General features: G+C 46.3%; 1 protein-coding gene and 1 long non-coding RNA gene across 8 annotated transcripts in view; one reads left to right on the plus strand and one right to left on the minus strand.

Annotated features, from left to right (window-relative positions):
- Nucleotides 1-253: 253 nt before the first annotated feature.
- LOC121601878 lies at nucleotides 254-1,178 on the plus strand. The gene is made up of 2 exons (XR_006006212.1): nucleotides 254-365; nucleotides 435-1,178. It is a non-coding gene; the product is annotated as an uncharacterized LOC121601878 (long non-coding RNA).
- Nucleotides 1,179-3,521: 2,343 nt separating this feature from the next.
- LOC121601871 (filamin-A-like) overlaps nucleotides 3,522-25,385 on the minus strand; it is a 29,892-nt gene continuing 8,028 nt past the window's right edge. The window contains exons 2-9 of one of the 7 annotated variants that reach the window (XM_041930680.1): nucleotides 22,924-23,103; nucleotides 22,630-22,855; nucleotides 7,119-7,429; nucleotides 6,081-7,029; nucleotides 5,758-5,997; nucleotides 5,497-5,690; nucleotides 4,749-5,397; nucleotides 3,522-4,674 (exon numbers count right to left, since the gene is read on the minus strand). In XM_041930680.1, coding sequence (XP_041786614.1) covers nucleotides 4,490-4,674; nucleotides 4,749-5,397; nucleotides 5,497-5,690; nucleotides 5,758-5,997; nucleotides 6,081-7,029; nucleotides 7,119-7,418 — 2,517 coding nt within the window. In that variant the 5' untranslated portion in view covers nucleotides 7,419-7,429; nucleotides 22,630-22,855; nucleotides 22,924-23,103 and the 3' untranslated portion in view covers nucleotides 3,522-4,489. The other 6 variants (XM_041930674.1, XM_041930673.1, XM_041930678.1 and 3 more) reach the window with 6 other exon arrangements.

Genomic DNA, 25,385 nt, shown 5'->3' on the forward strand with positions numbered 1-25,385 from the left:
TCATTTTGTGCATTACCCCAATCCCCCGCCATCCCGTTATAACACTTCTTTCGCTTTTACTTCTTTTAAGTTTCGAGTTTTAACCTACCGAAAACTACCGATAAAATTTTGATGAGCCTATCGAAAACCGCCAAAATAATCTGGCCACACTGATGGTCGGTCGCTTGACAATTGGAACAAACGTCAAATTCAGGACTCTCCCGGATGACAATTTCAGCACGGAAAATCGAGTTGACATATGATGCAAGTCGCTTTCCGTTCCGCTTTTCAGACGAAAGCGATCTCACTTTGAGCAGCGTGCTGTGAGAAAAAAGTAAGGGGAAAATCAGTGCAATCATCGTCATGGTAGTCATGGCGAAAAAAAGGTATTCCCCTCTTTCGCTTTTTCTACCGTTACATCCCTAAGTACACTCTGACTCTTCCTTTCTATTCAGTTTATCTGTTGACTTGTTGTACTGCCATGGTTGGATTTGATCCGCAGTACATCAAGTCAGAACAGCTCTATTAAACATGTAAACCATTGAAGGCTTCGAAATCTAGGACGTTTAAAGGGCACCAGTAGACGCATCGAATCTTGAAGCAGAAATAGATCCACGTACAAGTGAAAATATTGACGATGATATCGTGTTGCCTTTGATGATTTCTAGGTGTTCAAGAAACAACAAGGGATGGTGAAGAGCAAACGATGGAGAGTGCAAGTAATGAATTTTGTTTTCGTTAATTGCGGAAACTAAATTTGATTCTTTTTTAATGGTAGCTGCTGATTTAGGATCCAGGCTAGACAAAGAAAAAGGATTTGGAGAAAATTTGTGAAAACAGAATGTATAAATCCTCCAAGTACAAATAATGACTGAAGCAATTCCAATGTGACTAGCAGTGGAAAAGGAGTGTACGCTCTCTAAGCAGGGATGAATTTGCAAATGACGCAGGATGTAAGAACACTGCAAAACAGCACATGTTATGTACATGTGGCCAGCCGGCTCTGTCACTCTATTTACACTACAAACCATAAAAAGCACGTGATTTTATTTAGCTTTTATAGGGTTCTTTGCCGGGTGTTTTTTTTTTCAAGTTTATTAGGCAGGCCTTTAGGTTTTAGGCCTTTCTGTGATTCATAGGAATGTTTTAGAATTGTGCATGCAGGTCAGAACTACAAAATATATTACGAATCAATACAATTATACTATTTTTGAAGTAATTGATTAGATGTGTATTTCCTTCAGTTTTAATGTGTTCCATCGAATTCAGTTGTTTAAGTGTCGAACATCTGTGTCGGCCAGGGGCCCCAAAAAAGGCACCTATGACCCGCTCACAAGTTAAATTGCTACTCAATCCTTCTCTGGTTAGGACATTTAATACAATCCCCTGCTAGACGCTTCAATCAAGCCTCTACTTTCGTGTGACCGCTTAGGGCCTCCATTCGTCTTAATCCGCCATTGCTAACAATCAAAAATATCCAAAACATGGCCTTTCATGTAATATTAGATGGCTTTTGTGGACCATTATTTTCCGTTTTAAATTCGACTCGATGCGTATCCCCAAATAGCCAGAATTGCTTAAGCAGCTCATTTTGGCACGCTAAAGATCGCTGCTCTAATTCGCCTTTTGCAGTAGATAAACAGTATCAAAGTTCTATGTGGGTCTTTCAAACAGCGCCTAAGCAGCTTCCTTATGCCACGATGCCAGGGATTATTTTTCTTTGTGGTTTATTTTCAAGCAAGCGTCATCGATGAAATAAACAACAAGATTTTTTTCGTTTAAACACATATGTATATTTTTAAATCTTTGTATTGATGAATTACACAAACTTTTACACAATTTACTGATAATTCACAATCACTTCACTCAATATTCATTCTTCAATTAACGAATCTAACTTGTGCAGCAGCAATGAGATTAATGCCGGCGTCCGTCTTTGACACTTTGACAAGAGCCATCTCGTACCGATGTCATGCATTAAAAAGCTATAAAGTTCCACCAAGTTCGGTACACTTTCTTAACAAGCCTTCAAGTTCCACCATGAACCCTACACATAGTGCTAATCAGCCGCAAAGTTCCAAAAAATACCATGTGCCTGTTAAAAAGCTCCATAGTTCCGCAAAGTACCGTCTATCTCTTAATCAGCCACAAAGTACGACATCGGAACGATTTTTCGTTAAACAGCCCTAAATCAGCTATAAAGTACGAGCTGGCTATTTGGGTCATCTCTAGGTATTTTCAATCCATGTAATATTTCTCTTGATTTTCAACGTTAATGGTCATCGCACAACTGGGTATCTTCTTCATCGTCAAACGCTACTTCATGTTTTGTTGATGCCTGTGATGGAGACGAATCATTCTCTGCAATTTTAAAACTTTTTTATATTGACAACAGCACTTTGTTGGGTATTTTACACTTACCTATAGGCTGCGAATCAATTATTGGTACGGGAAGATGTTCATCATCTTCCCATGTTTGCCCTCACGTTTTCTTCAAAGCATCGTGTGTCTGATACAACATTTCACTATATTTTAACTGATTTGGGATATTTGATATGCTCTTTCAACAAAAGAATTGAGAAATGTAGACCGCGAGCAATTATTGCACGTTTTACAAATGTAAAAAATTCGTAGATGATCCAATGTTCTCCTAAAACCACAACACAATGGCGGCTCGATGTGGGGAAGATATTTTTACTCACTCCAAAATCCGACCTCATCATGATTTCATCATGTGAGCGGCTGTTGCTTGATCATCTCATTAGAGCAATCATCGGCGATAGATTTGCTCACCATACAAACAAAATCATCTCGCCTCAGCGAGGGGAAAAAACAAGCTTGCTCAGTACGCAGGAGGAAACGATGATAGCCTCTCAGTATGGGTTGAAGCAGCTGTCATTGAGCTCGCCATAGTGAGAGTAGGCTGGATTGTCATTTGGGCTGCTTCTTCTTTGTGCTCGTTTTGGTAAAGCTCTGGGCGTTACGGTGGTCTAACGCGTAACGCCTGTGGGGGTTGTGAATCATCTAGCGTTTTGGATGCCCCGGTGGTCTGTTTTTGATTTTAAATAGGCGTAAGTATTGACTCCAGATTACGTGATTTTTATGAATTGAAAGAAAATAATTAGGAGCTGGCTTGGTTTTACATTATCTGAGCATAAAGGTTGTAAGATTATCATGAGAATTAAGGCGCCCATTAGATATACAATCAGTACGACGTGTGTAATTTGAATGAATATATTACGCCTTAGAGCTATGCAATTTGCATTGCATGTAACATAGCCTAGACTGGAACCCATTTACAGGGTTTGTTATATACGCAGTGGTGAATTAAAATTCCGGGCATCGTCAACGTTATTGAATCGAATATTACGACAAATTGTAATAATATCCCGCGGTTTTTGGGAAAAATTTCCTATCTCCTGTACATAAAAGCCCGCATCAGGCATTTCAATGACTATTCGAAGACGAATACAATTTTTTAACTAACCACGTGGAATGCAAATAAGAGGGGAAAGAGGGGAAGGGGCACCATGAAACAGAAATTCGTTTACACAATCGCTTTATTTATTTTTTTGTCTCTTTTTAATGTTTCGATTTGACAACTTTTACTTAAACCTTATTTAGACTGTGATCATAGTTTCCACAGGGAAGTGGGCTTTATGGGGTACGAATGGGGTCTAAAAACAAAATACACGAAAAAATAACCGTAATAAATTAAAATCCAAAGCGCTGCATAGTGGAAAGGATTGAGTGGATGCGCTACCGCATACGAATAGTATATATATAAAAAAATAAAACATGAATACAAACATAAACACTTAACCTGATGATTGGCGGTTTCGACCGTACTTGCATGTTTGATGTTTGAAAGTAACGGATCTTACTTATAGCAAGTAACATAAAAACGGTACGCATCAGCGTGCGATGGAAAACTTATAAAAAACAATCAGTTGAACAATTGTAAGTGCAGATAAAGAGGCGATAGGGTGGGGGGGGGGGTGTTGGTTTGTAATTAAAATGAACGTAAAACAACGATCTGCTTTCATTTTATGATCGAAGCGCTCATGCATGTCTTAATACCGACCTTCCTAACCGAATGGATGCAGTACAACAGTGTTGGGATAGAAGAACGCGATAAAACGATAACATGTTGGATCAAAAGAACGGCTTCTTTAACTTAACCACACTATTTTGAAAGCATGCACGGCAAGGACTGCTTTCGGGCTCGCGATTCTCCGCGACACTTACGGGGACAGAGGCATCCATCCTATGGCTTGCGTGCGTCTGTGTGGCGCCGCTACGATCGGGATTGGTGGATGGAGGGATGGTGAAGGAGAACGTCAAGTGACCATGCTGTTCGCGCACATGGTAGTGAATAAAAATGGGAGCAAAAGGGGAAACAGAAACCGCCTCGTGTGCGAGTGCTTCCGATGTCAGATATCGTTTGGCAGAGGGGGTAGTAGTGGTGGTGTTGGATATGGCGCGTCTGTGAGGTACGGTTGTACGGTCTTTAAACTTCAACCTTAAACGGTGAGCCGGGGATATGGTCGTCGCCCCATTTCACAAGCAGAATGTAATCGCCGCGCTCGCGAACCAGGTAGTTAACCGTGTACTGGTTGCGTCCGGTGTGCTTGATGAACACCTCATCGCACGGTCCTTTCGGTCCGTAAATGCCCACGAAAAGGATGTTGTTGCCTGCAAACCGAAAACAAAGAACAATGGCAGCATATTAATCTGCAAGCCGGTCGTGCGTTTTACGCTTCACTTACCCGCATCGCCGGCATTGATCGTAAACTGGTTCTGCTTGCCCATGTACGCCTTCTTGAGACCCATGCCCTTCGACTGGATTTTGCTGGCGTCCGATTTGAAGATGGGCAAAATGACACCGGTCCGGTTGCCACCCTTCGATACCTTCGCCACGGTTTCCACAATGACCGAGGACGTTTCCTGTCCGCCTGCCTCGGCGAGACTCTCGCCGGTGCAGTTGATCTTGAACGGTGATCCAACGATGTGCATCTGGTTGTACTTGATCGTCATGTAGTAGTGACCCGGCAGCAGCGGCGTGTACCGCACCTTGTAGCCCTCCTCCACCTCCGTGCAGTCCATCGCCACCTTGGCCGGACCGTCGACGGTGACGGCAAGCGTGCCGGCGCCGGCATTGCACGTGTCAATGATCAGATCGGTCTTCTCGCCCGTCTTGACGTCGCCGAGACCCTTGCCGGAGGCGTGCACGGCCGCCGGATCGACGTCGTCCTTGCCCACCTTGATGCGGTACGGCGAGCCGGGTATGTGCACACCGTTGAACTTGACGTGGATCGCGTGGATGCCGTTCTCGCGCGGATAGAACCGCACCGAGTACTGATCCTGGTCGATCAGCTGGATGAAACAATCGTCCTCATTGTTCGAGGGAGCAACGACCTACAGAAAAAAGAGAGCGGATGGGGGGAATAGTAGGTTAATGGGATGAAGTTTGTGGTGTGCTGCGGCACCTGCTACCCAGGCCGGTCGGACGCTTACCTTCGCGTCAAGCTCTCCCTTGGCACCGTTCTTACGGACCATAAACTGGGCCGGCTTGTCGGCTTGCACGCAGCCAGTCGGGAACTGAGCCACCTCCAGCTTGTGGGCCTCGCCCATGGCCGGCGAAATGTAAACCTTGAACGGAGAGTCCGGAATATGGCGATCGTTGAACTTCAAGCCGATGCGGTAGTCGCCTTATGAGGAAGAGCAAGAACATTGTTAGTGAAATGCCAACGGGCAAGACCGCACACAGCCTAGTACCTGGTTCACTGACGACGTACGAAACATCGCAGGAGCCGTCCTTGCGATCCTTGAACTCGATCTCTGCCTTGCTGGGGCCCTCCACGGAGATGGCCAAAGTGCCACCGCCAGCTTCGCGCGTCCATACGTTAAACTCGGCCGGTACGCCCTGTTCGCCGTGCTCCAGACCCGGACCGCCGGCCTTGACCAGATGTGCGCCGGTATCCTTCAGCGGACCAACGGTAAACTGGAATGGCGATCCTATCGATCGGGAGGAAAGGAACAGTTACAAAATGACCACTGGACGTAGGGCAGCGGTACAGCAGCAGTAGCCAACAACATACCAGGAATATGGATCTGCTTGTACTTGACCGAAACCGTGTGCACGCCCAGCTCCTTCGGGATGAAGTGCACCGCGTACAGGCCATCCTCAATCTCCTGGATCTCGGCATCCTCGCTCACGCCACCCGGCGACGTGACCGTGGCGGACAGATCGAACGACGTAATGCCGGGCATCTTGAACGTCAGCTTGCACTGGCTGCCCACCTCGGTGATCGGCACGGCCTCCCGCTGGCGCTGGATCTTCTCGCGCTGCCGGTTGGTGCCCTCGCCCGAAACCTTCACCGTGAACGGCGATCCGGTGACGTGATGGTCGGCGAACTTGAGGTTCACGATGTAGTAGCCCGGCTCGGTCGGTTTGTACGCGATGTTGAGCGTGCCGTCGTCCTTGTCCGTGCACTGGATCTCCGCCTTGCTCGGGCCTTCGATCGAGAGCGACAGCCCACCATAGCCGGCGTTGCGCGTATCGATCGAGAACACGTTGTCCTGGTGCGTTTTGCCCTCCTTCAGCGCGTTGCCCGTCACGATGACCTTTTTCGCGTCACCCACCTCGCGCTCGCACACGTTCACCTTGAACGGTGAGTTGGCGATGTGCTTGCCCAAACGCTTCACCGACACGGTGTGCTCGCCAATCTCGCGTGGCGTGAACGAGATGCCGATGTTGCCGGTGGGCATGCGCTTCAGGAAGCACGGCTCCTCCAGCCCGGACGGAGCCTGGATCGAGGCGTTCAGCGATCGCAGATCGTTATCGCTGATCACACCGGGCAGCGTCACCTCCGAGCAGGAACCGACCGAAATCTGGTTACGCTTGCGGCCCTCGCCAGTGATCTTCGCGAAGTAGGGCGATCCCTTGATATGCTTGTCACCAAAGCGGACGGAGATTTTGTACTCGCCGGGGGCGGTCGGCAAGTACGACACCGAAACCGTACCATCCTTGTTGTCATGGTAGGTAATCTGCGCAGGGCGGAATGGAAACCGAAGGAAAGAAGATGAGCAGATGAATCGAAGAGAAGTGAATGAAAGGAGTGGTCGAAAATACTCACGTCGGCTTTGCTAGGACCTTCGACGGCCATTTGCAGGCCACCAGCGCCGGCACCCTTGGTGGAGATGATGAACTGCGCTGGCTCACCGGTGACGCCATGCACCAGACCGGGCCCGTACGCCGTCACGTACCCGGAGGAGATTGAGTCGACGTGGAATTTGAACGGGGAGCCCTGCACGTGCTCGCCATTGTACTTGACCGCGAGCTCGTGGATGCCTTCCTCCTTCGGTTCATAGCGGATCGAGACGGTACCGTCGTGGTTGTCATCGATCACCGGCTTATCGACTTCTCCGCTCGGCATCTTGACTTCGGCTGAGGATGACAGAAGGAAAGGATAAGTATGTTGATTAACAGGTGCCCAAGAGATTGCAATTGTTGCTCTATTTAACAATAATAATAACGCTTCAAAGGTATCGTTGGAATTTATAAAGACATAAAAGATCTGTCTGAATGATTATAAAACAACGTCGCTTCCAAAGCCATTTAGTTTCATCGGTACTCATGGAGAGGAGGAGTACTGATATCTACAAATCCTAGGCGAAACGTCAACATATATACGTCATTGAGATGATGCCGAGATGGTAACGCATATGGTAACGGAGGCATTAAGAAAAGAGACTTATATTTATTTGCGATTTAAAATAAGACGATTTTTGTATTCACCAGGAATGGTCCAAAAAGGTCGTATTGCTCAATGTTTAAAAAGTTCAGCTCCTTTCACCATTATCACTTTCGCATTGCGAAATTTAGAGACAACATTTCATTTGGCATGGATTAATCTGGCGAACTAATACTAATTTGAAATGTTTGATATAAGAATTTAAGTTCAATTAGACAAGTCCGTTGAAAAAATACCAATACCAATATTAACTAGAACAGAATAATGAATTTTCCAAGCAATGTTCAACATTTACAATCTCATCTTGAAGGCCAAGATACAACTTGCGACCTAAAGAGCCAAATTCTACAAAAATGGCCGCAGAGCTTCACCTTAAGAGCCAAATTGTTAAACCAAGAGCAAACGTGAAAGTTCTATGAAATATATGAACGAATAAGCCATACTTTGCCGATCGCTGAACTAAATTATACAGACTTAAGAAAGATAATTAGTAAGAATACAATAAATTAGAATAAAATGGCACATTTTTTCATTAATTTCTGTAACAATAATGCCTTTTTTAATTCTTTTAAATGTAATACCACCAAACGAATTTAAATAAGTCTGAAGGGTATAATAGGATATAACAGAGCCAAAATAAACCTCAAAAGTCATATTTGTATACATTGTAGTTACACCATCATGTATGACTGTAACTATTCTATTCTATAGTTTGTAGAAGCAATGATCGAGGTATTACGAAATTGTCGTGGATAACTGCAAAATTAACTGGACGAAAGCGAAAGATTGTTGAATCTACTGTTCATCTAATAGATATGTCAAACAATACGCATTTCTTTATTCAAACAAAGTGCTACACATTTCATCGACAGAAACAATGTTGAACAAGCCGAAAAGAGTCCAAAAATATGCTTCTGATTTGTAGTGCCAAGCGACGACAAGGAAACACAGAAGGAATGTTAAATTCCAATTAAAAGAAAAACAACACGCACCACCGTTCGGGGTAGAGCTGACGATCTCTCGCGCGCTACCGGAGGGGAACATTTATCATCCTACACGTATCAAAAGGATGTCGCCACAATCACCACCCATTTGGGTTTGGGGAGGGCTTAAGGAAAAAAAAAACAACAACAACAACACGTTACACAACCGTCCGCAACCATGTGTTACACATAGTTTCGACTGATCGTCTCTTCGGTGCTAAATCCACTACTAAGTCTTTTTCATGCCTTCTTCTTCCTCATCGTCATCATTATCATCATCATCATCATCGCTAGCCATCACAGATCATAATGAATGTTGAAAAAAGTGTGATCCATTCCAGGGATATTTTTATAAAAATTCCTGCGCGCTTAGTCGCGCTGAGCTGAGCTGACGACGTCATGCTCAGCGCGCTTCTCGGTTCGGTTCGGTTCGTCGTTCCCATGCATGCAATCAAAAAACCGTGTGCTTTCTCGGCCGTTCTTTGACTTTCGGACCCCCCTCTCCCCCTCTCAATCGCCCTAAGGGGTGGGGTTCAGCACTGAACATTGGGATACATATTGGGTACACCTGTTGTTTTTTTGGCACAATTTATTTGGATGGATCCGTAGAAATGTTGGACCCTGCGCTCCCCCCCCCCCATCGCTAGCAACTAGGCACCCATCATCTGGGCCCGCAGAGGTTGTGCGTGATACACACCGATACTGGTTCCGCTTTTGAGAGTTGGTTTCACTCTAAGCGTGCCGTTTCGAGCGACAAAATTGGACTGGCCTTCGTACGTTTTGCACCAGCCGTGGGGTCCCGGTTCGTCCTCCAGAGAACTAGCGATGGGTGACTAAATGAAATAAAAAGACACTCACACAACCTCACCACACATGGCATCATGCTGGTGATCTCGCACCATCATAGTTTATTTTTGTGTTTTTTTAGAAAATCGTTTGCTCCATTTGCTCGATCCGATATTCTCATCGCATTGCATTAGCGAGTCAAAAAGTGAAAGACAACGCATAACGCCCCATCGTCACCGAGCATTTTTGATTCTCCATCAGCGTTAGGGAATTTGGAGGATTGATTCTACCACACAAGTCCTATCCAGCGTGAATTCGTTTGCACACACACACATGCACATATACACAACCCACCCACCCAACCCAACGGCAGTACACACTTGCCAGCATTGTTTTGGTTGCCAGCATGGGTGTTTGTTTATTTGTAGAAGATTGGTTGCCCATCGTTGCAGGACCGACGTGTGACGCGCGCGCAGGGTCGGGGGAAGATTTTTCAGTTTGGCCCCGTTTTCTTTTTCCCATTCCACACCCGGAAACGATGAGACCCGTGCGTCGTGTAGTCGCATGTCGTGTCGTTACTCATTTCGGGGCAAACAATCGAAAGAATCGGTTGTTAGCGACACTGGTAATACGTGTTCTGCGTGGGTGGTGGTAGCTTTTTACAATGAACTGCTGAGCCAAATGATGGACCGAAAACAACACAGCTTCGGGACAGTCTGCGATCGGAACGAAACGTGTGTGTGAACGAAACGCTAATGCTACACACTGTTGCTTTTGTAGGCGATCATGCGACAGCATAACTTTGTGCGAGAGCTTGTGTAAAAACAGTTCGAATGTTTATTCACTTTAACCATTTCCCGCCCCTGTCGGCATCGACTCCGAGGATCGGTGTGGGCGCAGAGGCAAGCGTTTATGTACATTCTACTTAGAGGCAGAGCATTCCACCTGTTTGTTACTTCCTCCGGCTGGCTGCTCCGCCAGCAATCATAAGCCGATTGTATAAAGATGAAGCGAACCGAGTAAACACGCCCGTTGTTTACGCTAGTTTGCGCTTCCGATGAGGTTTTATTGGCTTGTTTAGGTTCGATTGGGGGGAAAAAACAGTATCGGTTTGATCGGATTCCGCGCAGAAGAAGAATGAGGAATATTTCAAGATTGTTTTACTACATGTGGAAATCGGTTTCGGTTTTCGAGCGCGGTAAGTATATTTAATTTTTGTTATATTGTTTTGAAAGCAACAATTTTACAATACATTTTACAATTTCATTCAGCGTATGAAAACGTTTAAATCAGGAATACATTATCCATCTTTACTGATCACTTCACCTACACAAAGCGTAATTGTACAAAGTACCAGGCGCACGCTTTTCAAATTCTATCTATTTAAAATTTATTTAATAAAAAGGTGTCCGCTTATGTACATTTATCTTTAAACACATCCCCTCAGCACAGTGTTTTGAATTTATCGGAAAAAAGCACAAACTCACGTGTTGGAGTAAGTGAAAATAGATATTTGGAGGTCATATCTATCAGAATCCCTGATGGAGGGAAAGTAAAATTTATTATTTCAAATGTTCGAAAGGTCACGCAGTAGGCCATTTCATTGGTGTGAGTGTGTATGTGCGTTTCGATCATTTAGTTGGCGCGATGGGGCAAACCGTGTGAAGCGCTGTGGTGTGATCTTGTACGGTTTATTTAAGTGTGTGTGTGTGTGTGTCTGTAAGCTGCACATAAATTATAATTGTGAATGCCGAGCGGTTAACAGAGCTAAACATGAAATATAAGGTGACTGTATGACGTTGTATCATATCGAAGGTGAATTTTGCTGAAATATTGGCTATGTTTAAGAGTTTCTCGCACAAACATTTAAAATATGGATTTCATTTTTCCATAATAGTTTTCCGTCCCACTAGATCACACAAAGCACATTGGAATCCCTGGTGCGTTGTATTTTTTACGCATTTCTGACCTCCTCATTAAAAAACCACCCAAGCCCTCAGGTGTTAACACGCCGAGAGCAAGTGTTGTTTATTTTAGTACCTAATGTGTGTGCGATTCTTCCGACACCCGTCATGCCTTGGATCCCTTCGTTTTCGTTCGCCCGTCGGAAACGCGAGACGATTAGTGAGACCACAAGTCTGGCGCTCACGTGAAGTGCTGAAAAAATGATCAAAAACGATAAAGAGGCCTTAAAGCCACTTTCGTTAGCTTCATCGTTCCAATATCTGTCCGAACTGAACACGGTCGGCACCACGAGAGTGGTTCGGATGGATTAGTTTCGAGTGTGTTCGCAGTGGGCAATCAACAAGTCGCTTAAAATCCCACGGCACGCGACGCTTGTACCAGCGAGTCCTCTGGCACAAGTGCTCGCGCCAACTGCTGACATTTGCTACCTTCTTGTGAACGAACGGGGTTTTTTAAAACATATTTTGAGGAGGGGGAGCTCGTGAGCGCGCGTGCTCGTGGCACACTACAAATTGCTGCACCCGAGCAGCTTGCCACTGTTGGCCAACTGGCCAAGTGGTTTGTGGGAAGAGATCGTATGCTCCATCGACGGTGAATGAATCGTTGTAGAATGTGTTTTATTGCTCGAGTGAAATTTAATCGTCGATCGAGAGGGATTCCCGTCGGGTGCGCCGTAATCGTAATAAATTTCCCGCGCACTAAAAGGGTGTTTGTTTCGAAGTGGTGCGTGTGTTACGATTAGCACCACCCACTTGGTCGTCGTACGATCATGCTCGTTGTTGAGATTGCAAAGAGTTAGTAGAACTTGATTTTTGACATTTCCCCTGTCTTTAAATTTCAACATGCATTAGAGCGTTGTGATTTTGTAAGAACTATTGTCAGGCGATGCCGCCTGTCGATCGGTTGTACGATCGGCTGAAATGTGAGGCAAGCGAAATTCAACGCACTCTACGCAAACGCTAGTCGGCGGTCCGAACACAACTTTGTTGTCAGCCCAACTACTGCTGCTGCTGCTGCCATTACCTTTATGCGTGTGGAGAAAGAATCCGCTCAGCATGTTGGTCGGGATGAAGTCGATATCCGAGGATTCCAACACCGGCACGTCCTGCTCGATGAAGAACACCCGCACCATCTCGCGCCGATCGTGCTCGGACACGGACATGAAGCGCGAAAAGCTTCGATAGAACTGACTGTGCTCTTCCCATGTCGCCTCAACCGGTTCAGTGCCCTGCTCCTCGTCGTCACTCCACATGATTGCTCGCGGGTTTGATCGCTATCGGGACGGTCGAGGCGGTCGGGGCGAAAGAGCTGACTAAGGGTAGGGAGGGTGGCGAGGGTTAAGAATCGGATCGGACGATGGAAAGGACACTCGTTATCCCCTCGTGGCGGGAGGTGCTGCTTAGTAGATACTTCGTTCGCCGATTCGTCGGACCGCGCGCTCACCGAACCTAGACGACTTTACGCGTACACACTCGTCAGGCTAGTAAAAAGGATACGTTCATTTTCCACTTTCCGCTACGATTAGCACAGGAAATTGCGTTGGGGAAGCATTTGGTCGTTGGGAAGAGGGGTAGGGGCGTGGGGGGGGGGGTGGAATTGGGGAAACAAACAAAGTTCGTTCAAAGTACGTTTATTACGCGCCACCAGAACCGCCAGAATGCGTCCAGGATGCTGTCACGTGGAGCACCTTCGCATCGACCCCTAGGAGTTTGTGTGTATGTGTATGAGAAGATGTATGTGCGTGAATGTGAGTGTGTGTATGTGTGTGAGTGTGTGTGTGTGTGTGTGCGTGTTGTAGGTGGAAGGGTGTAGGGGAGCAGCGATTTCATGTGGAGTGCGGGAGCAGCTGTCGAATTTATTACGACTCTGAATCATCGAGACCCGAACCGAATTGAATGCGAAATTTCAAATGGACAAACAAATGATGCACAACGTTCTTAAAATATCTTTTGAAAGACGGGTGGTAAAAATGGCGTGCGTGGTGGCCCTTTTTTCTTCCACTTCTACACGTCTTTACGCTACCGCTACAATCTAAGTTCAGAGACACTAGCGGGTATCATGGAACGGGCTGAGCAAGCTGTACAAAAGCTTTCGCAAATTGTCGCAAACCTAATTCCAACGCATGGTAGCATCGGGCAGTGATCCATATTTGGCTCGAAATTATGTAACTCGGACAGTGCTGCAGCGTAATTAAAACGAACAGCTGCAACCACACGGCGGCACAGTATCCTGGGCAGCATGATCGGGCAGCTTTGGTGGACGACCAAGGAAAGAACGGAAAGCGCTGGAAGGGCACGGAGTCGGGGCACTATTAACACTTGCTCTGCGCATCCAACGGCAGGGATGCGGTCCACCTGTGATGAGTCATCGCAACGTAAAAAAACCCTGACCACTGATATCCTTTGGCAAGGTCCTTGCGACACAGGAATAACAAATGATCGATTTTTGGATCGCAATGGACTTAAACCGCAACAATTGAAAACCCTCAATCACCAGCATTTTTTAACGGCACTTCCGATCATTTTGTTTTCACATGCATCGATCACTCGCAGTTGTATCTGCATCTGGAGTTATGTTTTCTCTTATATGATCACATTCACACCCAAACACGTTGAGAAATGCACAATCGATCGAGGTTCTCACACTTGCAATGCTATTCCTTTAAGCTTTCCTTTCCCAATTACCAAGGATGCGCACACACACCCACCCACACCGACACACATTCACATGACCTCAAACACACACACACACACACACACACACTCACTCAAGCTTAAATGCTGGTGGCTGAGGCGCGGGATCGTTACTAAATACGGATCGATCGACGGTCGTCGGATATGGAGTGTGTAGCATTCGCCGCACCAGTTGAATAAAAAAAAGTCAAATCAACCTGAGCCTTCCGCCGTAAGCGTGCTACTGAGCTGAATACTGAACGTCAACTGATAAACGGGCGGCCGGACACGCGATTCTGAAGCATTGGCATAGCACAGCCAGCCCGACCGACCGATAGAGGTCTTCGCAGCTTCCAGTGTGGAGAGCGCGCGCACCGAACCGGACCCGAAACGTTGGCCACCAGCAACCCCACAACCCGCCTTGTTCATGCTCGTTGCGTGCGCTCGCTTTGGTTTTGGTATTTTGGTGAGCGCAATCGGCTATGATTTGCTCATTTTTTTCTCCAAATTCTCCCCATTTTCCTCACATTTTAAAGCAACAAGCAAAGGCGCTTGAATCTTTCCCCTTACCGCGGGTGAGCCAATCGTGAAAAAAAGAAGAAGCAAATCCGTTCCGAGTGTCCCCGCCAAAAAGAAAAGTGTGTAAATTCTCTCCTACCACACACACACACACACACACAAACACATGGAAAATACGCAGTGTGACAGAAAGCGAAGGAAAATGAATCATGGAGCAACGAAGCAGAAGAAAAACGGGATAGCTACACAGCATAGTGCTGTGCAATAGGGAGTGTGTGTGTGTGTGTGTGTGTGTGTGTGTGTGAGAGAGAGAGAGAGAGAGAGAGAGAGAGAGAGAGAGAGAGAGAGAGAGAGAGGAAGGAGATGAAGAAAGAGAGGGAAGAGGAGAGGTGAGATATAGACAAAAATTATCGTTTCTATACTGGCGTTGGAAGATCATCATGTGGGGAAGGAGGTCGAATGATCGTTGAATCGGTGTGGTGAAGAGCCGATACAACTAACACACAAAATATCACCATTTTCCATAACTGTGTGTCCGCAGTGACGGTAACGCACACTCACAGCTGCAAAGTCGTTTCCTGTGCGGCCAGCAATGTTCGTCCATGCTATTAGGTAGCTGTTTTAGAGCGGATTTTTCGGTGTTTCCGGCGGAACGAGGCAAAAAAAAGGCAACAAGATCCGTCCGAAATTGGGACGGCGCCGTTGGCGGGTCGGGCCAAGTTTGTCACCAAACAACCGGGGTTTTCGAGCTCTCCGCGCACTGCAAACTGTTTTCCATGCAGCAATGGCACGGAACGGAGGCGATTTGGATGAAGGTTTAAGTGTATGTGACAACGGCTTCCGTCTGATGATGATGATGATGGTGATGATGGTATCTATTTCAAACACCGGAATAAATTGGAAGTTTCTTCCGGGCTGTGCAGTACCCATGTTTATGACGCCATCGATCGGAAACCGCCGCCAAGCATGAGACTCCGGCTGGGAATGGACGATTTTGGTAATGGTCAACGTGTGCGGCAGCAACTTGTAGTAACATTGGATGAAGATGCGGCACACTTCTTTTAGCTGTTGGTTGCGAGCGTTGCAATGGCATTTGAGGGTGATTCACTTATATTTTACCACGTGTCCGGTGGCACGTGTACAACATTTGTCAAGTCACCTCGATTTAGGCATATCGTTAATCGGGTATCAAACCATGAAGGGTACATTTCCGCCGAGATATTTCACATTCGCTTCTCACACCTTCAAGATGTTCAGCGAGCCAGAAATGAGGCAGAAAAAAAACAAGAAACGTTCGTTGGCGCCTGTATTGCGTGTGCCATGTCTCACCTTCTCTACCCATCACACTTCTTTGCCTACCAACCAACACGATCCGTGCAATCGGCATTCTGCGGGATGGAGGTAAACTTATGGCAGGAAATTTTTATTTCGCCACTTTACATTTCCCTACGATCGGGACGACGGTCGGGGATTTGCTGTGCCGTCGGTAGTAGCGGGAGCGCTGGTGTATCATAAATTTATGCATTTTTATAACAAGACGTGTGTGTACGGATCGCCCCGACCAAAGAGTGTTAGGTGTGTGTGACGGCAGCTTCACACTGTGTAGCTGCTCCGGCTATTCGTTCACATATTGACCGCTCACAACGCCCGGCACTGTCGACATTCACCGTCTCTTCGCAGGAAGCATGTAGGCAGCAGGTAAAACGAGCAGGTTCCGTCAGTCGGCCGCAAGATCGTGCCATCGTGCCGCGAACGCCACGACACGCCGGTGGTTGACAGTATATTTTTGGAGCCGATGAAACGGGTGACAACTGCGCAATCCTCCGTTTGCCACAGTGTATGGAGACACATTCGCCTCCCCCACCTCATTCGGACTCTCTTGCTGCTGTTGGGCGTTCGAGTCGTTCATGCCTATGCTGCTCAATCATTCTGTCCGAACAGGGCAGGGCTGGCGGTGGCCATTTTGGGGGAGGTGGGAGGGAGCGAACTTCCGAAAGAATGCGAGTGGTAAAAGGGGGGAAGTTGCCGTGGAAAAATGTGCCACTAACACAAACACGGACTAGGTATATGTATCAGGGACATATTGTTGCCGTATGCAGCAGGCATGGGACACGCATGAGATTTAAACATTCGGGAAGAACATAAAAAAGAGACACAAATATGGCTTGCAGCAATTTTACTTGCTCAGTAGGTTAATTATTTCTCACAAATATGTTGAAAATTAAAGCAAATGGTACGTGAGTTTAAAATAAGACGCATCCCGTTTGTCAGCCGTTTCAGCACAGCCCGTTTCTCCAAAATTGCCGCATCGCATCCATTTTGTATTCCTCTTCAGCCATATGCACATTATGGTGTGGTGGTATTTTGTTTCGCACCGGAGTGGCATAAATAAATGCAAATGACGATGGCGACAGCCATGGCGATTCCAGCAAATAGACAAAAAAACAAGAAAAAAAAAAACCCATTTGGATGCTGCTGCATCGGCGGCGCTCGACACAAATTAGTAGCTTTAATTAAAATACTATTTGCTGGTGATTTAATTAACATTTTCCGTTTGCCCGTGCGTGGCGATCGGTGGCAACTTCCACCACACCACGCGTCATTCGGTGGTGGTGAACGTCATTCGGCTTGGATCCCGTCCGTTGCGATAATAAATGCAATCGCGTTAGGAAGGTAGGAAGGGATAGCAAAACCCTGCCTACCCGATAGTGATCTGGGGAAGGATGAGCGTTTGCTTCCGTCGCGTGGGGTGGCACCACTTTTTGTATGCAGAGTGAGCAGTAGTAATTCGTTAAAGTAACATCTTTATCAACAGTGCATCGGGTTGCAATGAATGATTTTGAGCAATTTGTAGACGTGACGTAAGCTCAGCTAAAATTGGATTGTATTTCATAGCGTATTTTGCACGGTATTTTTTTAAACTCTTCTTAAACCGGTAGAATGCTGATGGGGAGCGTTTCGCTAAAGGAAGGAATACACTTTGCATCGAGTGTAAGTAAAGGTGTTTTTTGTGATTGTGCGAAGGCGTTTTCGAATAGATGCATTATATTAAAACAGTTACTTGCGGAAAGGGCAAGATAGCATTACCAGTGTCCTACTTGATGGATGAACATAAATAGGTTGCATCGTGGAGAAGGCCCTCATAATAATATCAATGTGTTAGGAACGTTGAATGTCCTTTCTATTCTACCTGATCCCAGTTCTCCCCTTCTGGTACAGCTACCTGCTGAGTAATTTGCTCTTTGTCATAAATATGAAATTTCCGTTGTTTTACAAGTACAAAATTTCAATCGGACTGGGGCTTGGTTTACATGCATTCTATTACGATCGGGGAGTTAGTTTTACTAGAAAGAAACAGCACTAATTCGTTGATGTTTGCCATGGAGCTCTTAAGCATAGTTCTTGCGATCAATCACTGATGCTTGATGCTTAGTTTATGCATAATTTAATTGCAATCATGTTTCGATCACAATTTCCGAATAGATTTTTTGGGTAACATGTTTCTTCGTCATTTCCAAATGTCCGCCCAGCAACCGTCTGTAGAGTGCGTACTCTCTTTTGGATTTAGTACATGCTTCACAGTACAATTGTGAAGTCTGAATGTATAGCACTAATTGAAAGTAAGGTAAAAAATTATAAAAAAATACATCTTTTATTTCAATCCCGATGCTAATGAACGTTAAAAACAAAAAGGTACCAAAATCATCCAACACATGGTTTCATCAGGTTAAACTAAAACTTCTAAATAGTGCACGGCGGAGGCCCTAACCTGTTTCGAAGCATACAGCACCACCTGCAATGATTTATTACCAAACCGGTGACCTTCACAGCTGCCACGATGCATCACTGTATCCATCGTTGGTGACAGACTGAGCGAAAGCTACGGACGGAATCATCAACAACGTTGACAGTAGCCAGGCGTCTCCATTAACGCTAAACAGCGCGCGATGTAGCTGTCCATAGAGCGATGATAGTTAAAAGGATCTCGTATGGTTGATCCTCCGTGTGTCCATGTTGCCGTGTTATAGTGGTGTGGAAGTTTTGCAAGGTCAACCTGTACCACTGCTGCAGGATTGCGATTATTTTCGTCAAACGTTTTCCGTTTCGATGGGATGCGTTCGAGTGTAAGCGTGTAGTTTAGCGTGATCACTGCTTACGCAACCGGTGATCATTACTGGTTGTTATTTATCACACAAGCACATACCATTCTCGTCGGATTATTCCACATCGTGATATAATAGTCCGCTCGGCAAAAAGAATGATCTGTCGGAGTTTGGTTTTGCTACAGCTGGCTGCTTCACTCGTGCCACTCATGCGAGTAATAATAAAATGTGTTGATTTAATGGGGTTTGTTTTTCGGATGACAAGACAGCTCGGTGGTTATCATAGCCGTTATTTTGGTCGCGTTGCAGCAGGGATTGGAAGAGACACCAGCAAAATATGGGCGGTTTTCAACACAAAACAAATCTGTCCCACTCGTGATGAATGAGACATTTGAGCATGATTTAAATGTGTCTTTTACGTCAATCGATTCAACAAAACCCCGGCGATGGCGATCGTGGCAAAGCATGTAAGTAAAAGTTGAAATGCAGCTTAAAGTTTGAAAACGGCTACAAAATACACTGTCTCGCCACAGCATTCAGTTGCTCCCACAAGGAGGCAAATCTATCAGCTACCGAAAGAAGCCATTTCCACATATATTTTACCTCATCCGTGGCAGGTATCATCTACGATCTTCCATCATCTACCATCAGTGCGTGTCATAATTTGTGCGAGTCGAGAAATGCCCGGCGCAACATCAACGTTCCTCGGCGTTGTCGCTAGCTTCGTCGTGGGCGAGAAAGGAAGTGGGTGGGTGTTGGGGTGGGGAAGGAGTGTATTGTGCCCAAAGCGGCCCAAGTGACGATGCCGCGTTGATATGCTGAGCACCAGCGACCAGCGCGCGTCGTTTGCGGGTGCCGACCAGAGCAGAAAGCAGTACTAACTCTTTTCGCGGCAGCTGCAGACGAAAACTTTTATAGCCCCCGGGGCAACGTAACGTCCACCGAAACGTTGCTGGACTGTATCCGGAGCGGATATTTATATCACCGATCGCCGCCGGCATCGAGGTGATCTCGACCGTTCCGTGCGACGGTTTGTCCCCAACTCGTGATAAATCCCCGATTCACGCTTCCGTTGCCTGGTCTATGGGGTTGCCTCCTGCTCGTTCGTGTCAATCCTTTTCCGTCTGATGGTAGAACGGCTGGTGTCGCCTTCAGAAGATGTTGCAACAGATTCCTGATGAGTTGCCGATTGAATGATACTTTCATTCGTTATATTCGCTCATCCTTGGATGTAGCGGGACTTGTTACGGAAGGAGGAGGTTCGTGTTTCTTAGGGAGGAAAACAGACGAAAGACCTTATTTTGGCTGACATACCGGCATTAGTGGAAAAGGAATTCGAACACACTGAGCGCGATTCAAGGTGCAGTTTTTGGAAACTACAAACCTCAACCGGCTTTACGTGTACATTTACCACGTAAATGTGTTTAAAGCAAATATAATGTTAACCTAATATTGCTTGTACTAGCTACATTTTGTTCGTCAAGCATTCAACTGTTTAACTGCGTCAATCATTTTGCGTGGACTGTGGCTTTTGTGATAAAGGTAGACGTGATAAATGATACGGCATACGCAAGATCATCTTCTGCAGTCAGCCATGCAAGTGTACGGCCCGAACGCGTTTAAAATAACTTTCAGCCGTTGGCCAGATCACCAGGATGAATGTTTGCCTAACCTCCCAGCGCAACGCCATCGAACACCCGTGTGTGCGCGCTTTATCTTTTTTTGCGACCGAGATCGAGGGCAAATAGGCAAGCATTCTGCCGCATCAATGGCAAGTCAGAACCGAACGGAAACGGTGATCCAACTGGCACGATAAAAGAATCCATCCCAAACCCTGCGTCTAGGCTAGCCGCTATACGGTTACCACGGTATAATTTTCCGAATCTCCGACTTTTCTTTTTAATTCTAGATTAAAATCTTTGATGTAGCATGATGACCGGAACGTGTTGCCAGTTGGCCAGTTAGATAAATAATCGGCGAACGAAAACAAGCCAAAAATGCGCTGGAGCGGATGTGTAGCGCGAAGACAGAAATCATCTTTATCGGCCGTATTATGTGGGCAACGAACGATCCACCGACCGTTGTTAAATATATGAGCAGACGCGCCATCTGTGTCCGGTGGCAACCTTGCGCGTGAACCGCGTCTACTAGACCAGTGTTCGCATAGGCCACTGCAATTCCAACAGAACAAGGCAAGGGATTATTTTGTGTGTTCTTCCGCTTTGGCTTGATCTGGCCAGGACACGATAAAAAAAGGTAAGAGAAACGACGTGCCATTACGTAAGCGATCCAATAGTAGCTAATGTCATTGCGAGAGAGAGAGAGAGAGAATAAAGAGAGAGAGAGTGAGAGATAAAGGGAGAGAGAGAGAGAGGGAGGGAGAGAGACGGAGAAAGAGGGAGAAAATAAACGAAAAATTCAAAATTGTACGCCTAGCGGATCGGTAGCCGTTGTGGATCTTTTGATCCTCCCCACCGCAACGATAGTACCGTAGCGCCAAAGATGACTGTTCAACCGGTTCCTGATCCGTCGGCGTACATAATCCACTCCACAAGACCCGACCAAGTGTTGGTCGGTCCAACCAAACCACCAGCAACGGGTGCAACGACAAATGGCGACAGTTATGCGAATTGATGTTCCTTTGCTCGTGTTGTTTACGTAAAGAAGCGAACAATCATAAAGATGCGCAGCGTCGTGGGTGGACATTTTTTTCGTTCGTCCCCAATCCGCAGCCGTTGGACCCGGATGGTCTGAGTAATGGAATGTGACATGTTTGTTTCCGGAGCGGTTTCTACCGGAACGCGCCACACGTTGGCTACACCACATGGATTTTGATGAGTGTTTCCATTAGTATGTTGGCAGGCTTCGTTGTTTATTGAGACGCGTTGTTTCAGCTCGCATGATACGATAAATAACGAACGAGAGCAGAAGGTATCTCACTCCTATAGCGTGTACAGTGTATCGGGAGCTTAAGCTTGTACAAAACATAGCGCACATGGCACGTAATGGGTAAAATACCACAACACAATTAAAATCACATTCGTTGCATTCGTGCAATTAGTAAGAAATGAATCGCATCTCGGGATCATCTGATACGGTAAAACAAAGCAATTAAAGTTAGAGATACCGTTGAACATTGGAACCACCCTCGCACACGTCAATCAAAGACTGCATAAATCTTTCGCTAACTCATCACAACCGAGAGAAGTAAGCATCCAATCTAACCCTCCCACTCTAGGGAGAGTGGGTGACTGCTGTTTCACTCGTCCGTGCTTAACGAAGGAAACCATTTACATTCCTTAAATTCCCATCGTTACTCAATGTGCGCAAGATGGTCGCTTTCCGTCCGGTGGTTGGATCGTGTCACACCGTCTTAGTAGGCGACCCGAGGCACGTGCTCGCTTGATCGGCACCATCTGTGCTCGGTTGATCGCACGTTACGCGAGACAGTGCGCATACAGCGCCCATGCACTACAACATTCGTGCTCGGGGTACTGTTCCACTTCCCGGTTTCGGGCAGTTAGATGAATGATCGACAGGAATGGTGTGTGTGCCAAGCGTGTATCGCAGCATCATTAAGTGGCGGTTTACAATGTGTCACCCGACCGTCCGAAGGATGACATGCTACCGCCATCATGGAAACGAAACCAAAGCGTCGTGCTTTGATTGACGTGGCGTTAACTTGTCTCATAGCTTGTATTGACAGGATTGTAAATAACTGCCGCTGATGGGCAGCCATCGATGAAATCGTAATAGGTGACAAACGAGCCAATGGATCGTTAGCTTCATTGTACAACCGGCACGAGAGGTAATATGAGGTGAACGATTATCTTCCGCGTTTGAGAGCAGCTCCATTATCACCTACCTGTTACTGTGCCACCGGTCTGGGGAGTGTTTAGGCGGTCGAGTTTGAAGACGTGGAAGCGGCTCGACGACTGTGTTGTCCCGTTCAAGTGGTTATCGTGCTCGGTTGTTCCGTTACCGTTTGTTGCGCTGCTGTTGGAAGTGGTGGTGGTAGATGCGGACAACTGCTGCACACTGTTGAGCGTTGAAACGCTGTCGTGTTTGCCGTTGACGAGACGTTCGCGGACCTGTCGAAAGGCCAAGACACACAATTAGCGATCGAACGGTAAGGCGTACACCGATGCTCCGAACTTACAAGGAATTCTTCACTAGCGGTTTGCTGAATGTACTGTTTAGATTTGGACACCGAAGAGACCTGCTCGATGTAGGACTCCTGGTGCTGATAGCTATGGTTTTCGGAGATAGCCGATGAAGTAGTCTTGCTGGAGCTGGTAGCACTTTGGGTCACCTGCTCCTCCTCTACGTTGTCAACAGCCTGCAAATGAAGCAAAGAAACGGAAATGACAATACAGCAAGAATTGCGTTGAACGGGAAGAGACCCATTCTCGCTCAGTGTCTCATGTGTCTCACTGCGCATTGGCATAGTTCCCAGTTATAAAAAAGGGACACGGTCCAGGGGAATGCATAGCATCTGTCGTTCTATATTTTAGTACGCTAGTTCCACAACCACTGCATCGTCGAAGCGCACCGACATTAGACGTGTGCAGACACGCGAGCCCCGGTGAACTCAGCACGGAGCGCTTTGGCACGTCGCCCACAACGGAGTCCTCCCGTTTCCGTTGGATTATCCCTCCCCGCCGGTTGGGTGTCTCTAAAAACCTGTCACCCCACCCGGTCCGGTTCGGATGGATTAGCTTTGAAATAACGCGCTGTTGAACAGCACGATTAACAACGAAAAGCGATTTCAAAGGCAATGCTGCGGGTGCTGTGTCGCCTGTTTGCGTGCCCGTACAGACGCGTTCGGCTGCCGGGCGCGCATACTCGGCACATATTAATAAGACGTATCGGAGACAGGTGTCACACCGGGGTCATTCGGTTCGCGGGACATTCTCCGCTCCACGTCGTTGTGCGATGGAGAAAAGTGCACGACGCTAGTCGCTATGCTCGCGCACGTTACCAGCTTGTTACGGACCTGCACAGATGTCCCCGATCGCTTGCCTGTTAGCTCGGGCCGCTGGGCTAATTTAAGAACCCTTGGAAACGATGAATAACGGGCAACGAATTTTTCTCATCAAAAAAGATTAAAAGACGGAGCTCACCCACGCTTTGCGGCATTGCTGTCTTACACACAAACAACAAGTAGAAAGCTATGGAAAGCGGAATGTTGCAAATGAGAAGCTGCTGGTAGTGCTCGTACTAGAGAAAAGCGCCTAAAGGTAGGCAAGCTGCAGTGCATTTGGAAACGCTGCACATTTGCGGTTGCAGGGATTAAATTGTGCGTCACTAATGATATGCAGTGAGAGGCTCTGGCTTGGAAGCTGTACGAACAAAGCAATTAATTTAATTGGCTCCATTTTGGTGGCGTTTCGTAAAACTTTGGCACTTCTTGATCTATGACACCTGTCCATGCTGTCCTGAATAGAACTAGGTCAAGGTCACACAGCTATTTCCATGACCGTGGGATTAGAGTTCATCGCGGACTATTTTACTTATCTTAAATCAAAACCCTGGAGATTGCTCTAATAAAAACAGCAATGAATAACAAAGGAACAATAATTGCGTTGAGGCTTCTGTACCAGACGACCAATACATACATCGTTTCATCTCATGTTCGTCCTTTATCTATTCTGCTTTTGCTACAAAATGAAAATGATTTCCACATAAAGAAAGCTTTGTTTTCAATAAGAAGCAGGAAGCAAGTAAAAGTAATAGCCCGTGAACACAAATCACGATTGGATATTCTTGATTTCAAGTGACAGTATGCGCTGTTGACGCCACATTTTTTAAGTCTAATGCACCTACTCACATCAATCAGCAAGTTGATAAACACTCGTGAAACTTTCCTCTGATTCGTTTGACAAGCGAAACCGCTTTACGGTCTCGAAATGATCATTATATTCATTCTTACGATGCGAGAATGGAACGTATTCTATATATTTAGCTCAAAGTTCTTTTTTTCTCCGGCAAAACAAGTTTGTATTCGGACGTCGACGTCGTGTCAAGAGTCGGATTCTAAATCTTTTCACGCATGACCCCTTACAGCCGGCACTAACGAACTGGCGCAAGGCACACGCTGCTGTGGCATATAAAATTAATGTCATTTGCTTCCAAACGCCTCCACACGAAGCGATGCGAGGTGAGGAAAGAGTCATTTTGAATGTAGCAGGGTCGGTTTCACAAGACGCAGATAGTTATTTTTCCTCGATGAAACTGCGTTACTTGATATTAGTTTAAGGGAAGATATTTTGTTTCTGCTTAAGTTTCGTAATGCAACGAAATCCGTAAAGATGGATGGTTTTTCTTGTGGTGTTAGAACCAGTCAAAATATCAGCTTCAATATTGTTGGAACCAGAAATAAAACTACAATTAAGACACAATACAAGCGAACTTCGTCGGTTGGCGCTGCTGCCGAAAATATGAATTAATGAAAACGACGAACCATCTAAACAACAAAGTCCAAGCGTATTCAATCAACCAGCAGCCAGTTATCATTCCGTAAACATCATGCTTGAGATACCCTCACGAGCTCGCGAACAGTTTGCAAGGACATATGATCGGCATGCCAGAATTTTCTTCGCCCATTGACACCCAGGCAAA

This window comes from Anopheles merus, unplaced genomic scaffold (assembly GCF_017562075.2).
Source record: "Anopheles merus strain MAF unplaced genomic scaffold, AmerM5.1 LNR4000213, whole genome shotgun sequence".
In the NCBI taxonomy this organism is placed as follows: Eukaryota; Metazoa; Arthropoda; class Insecta; order Diptera; family Culicidae; genus Anopheles; species Anopheles merus.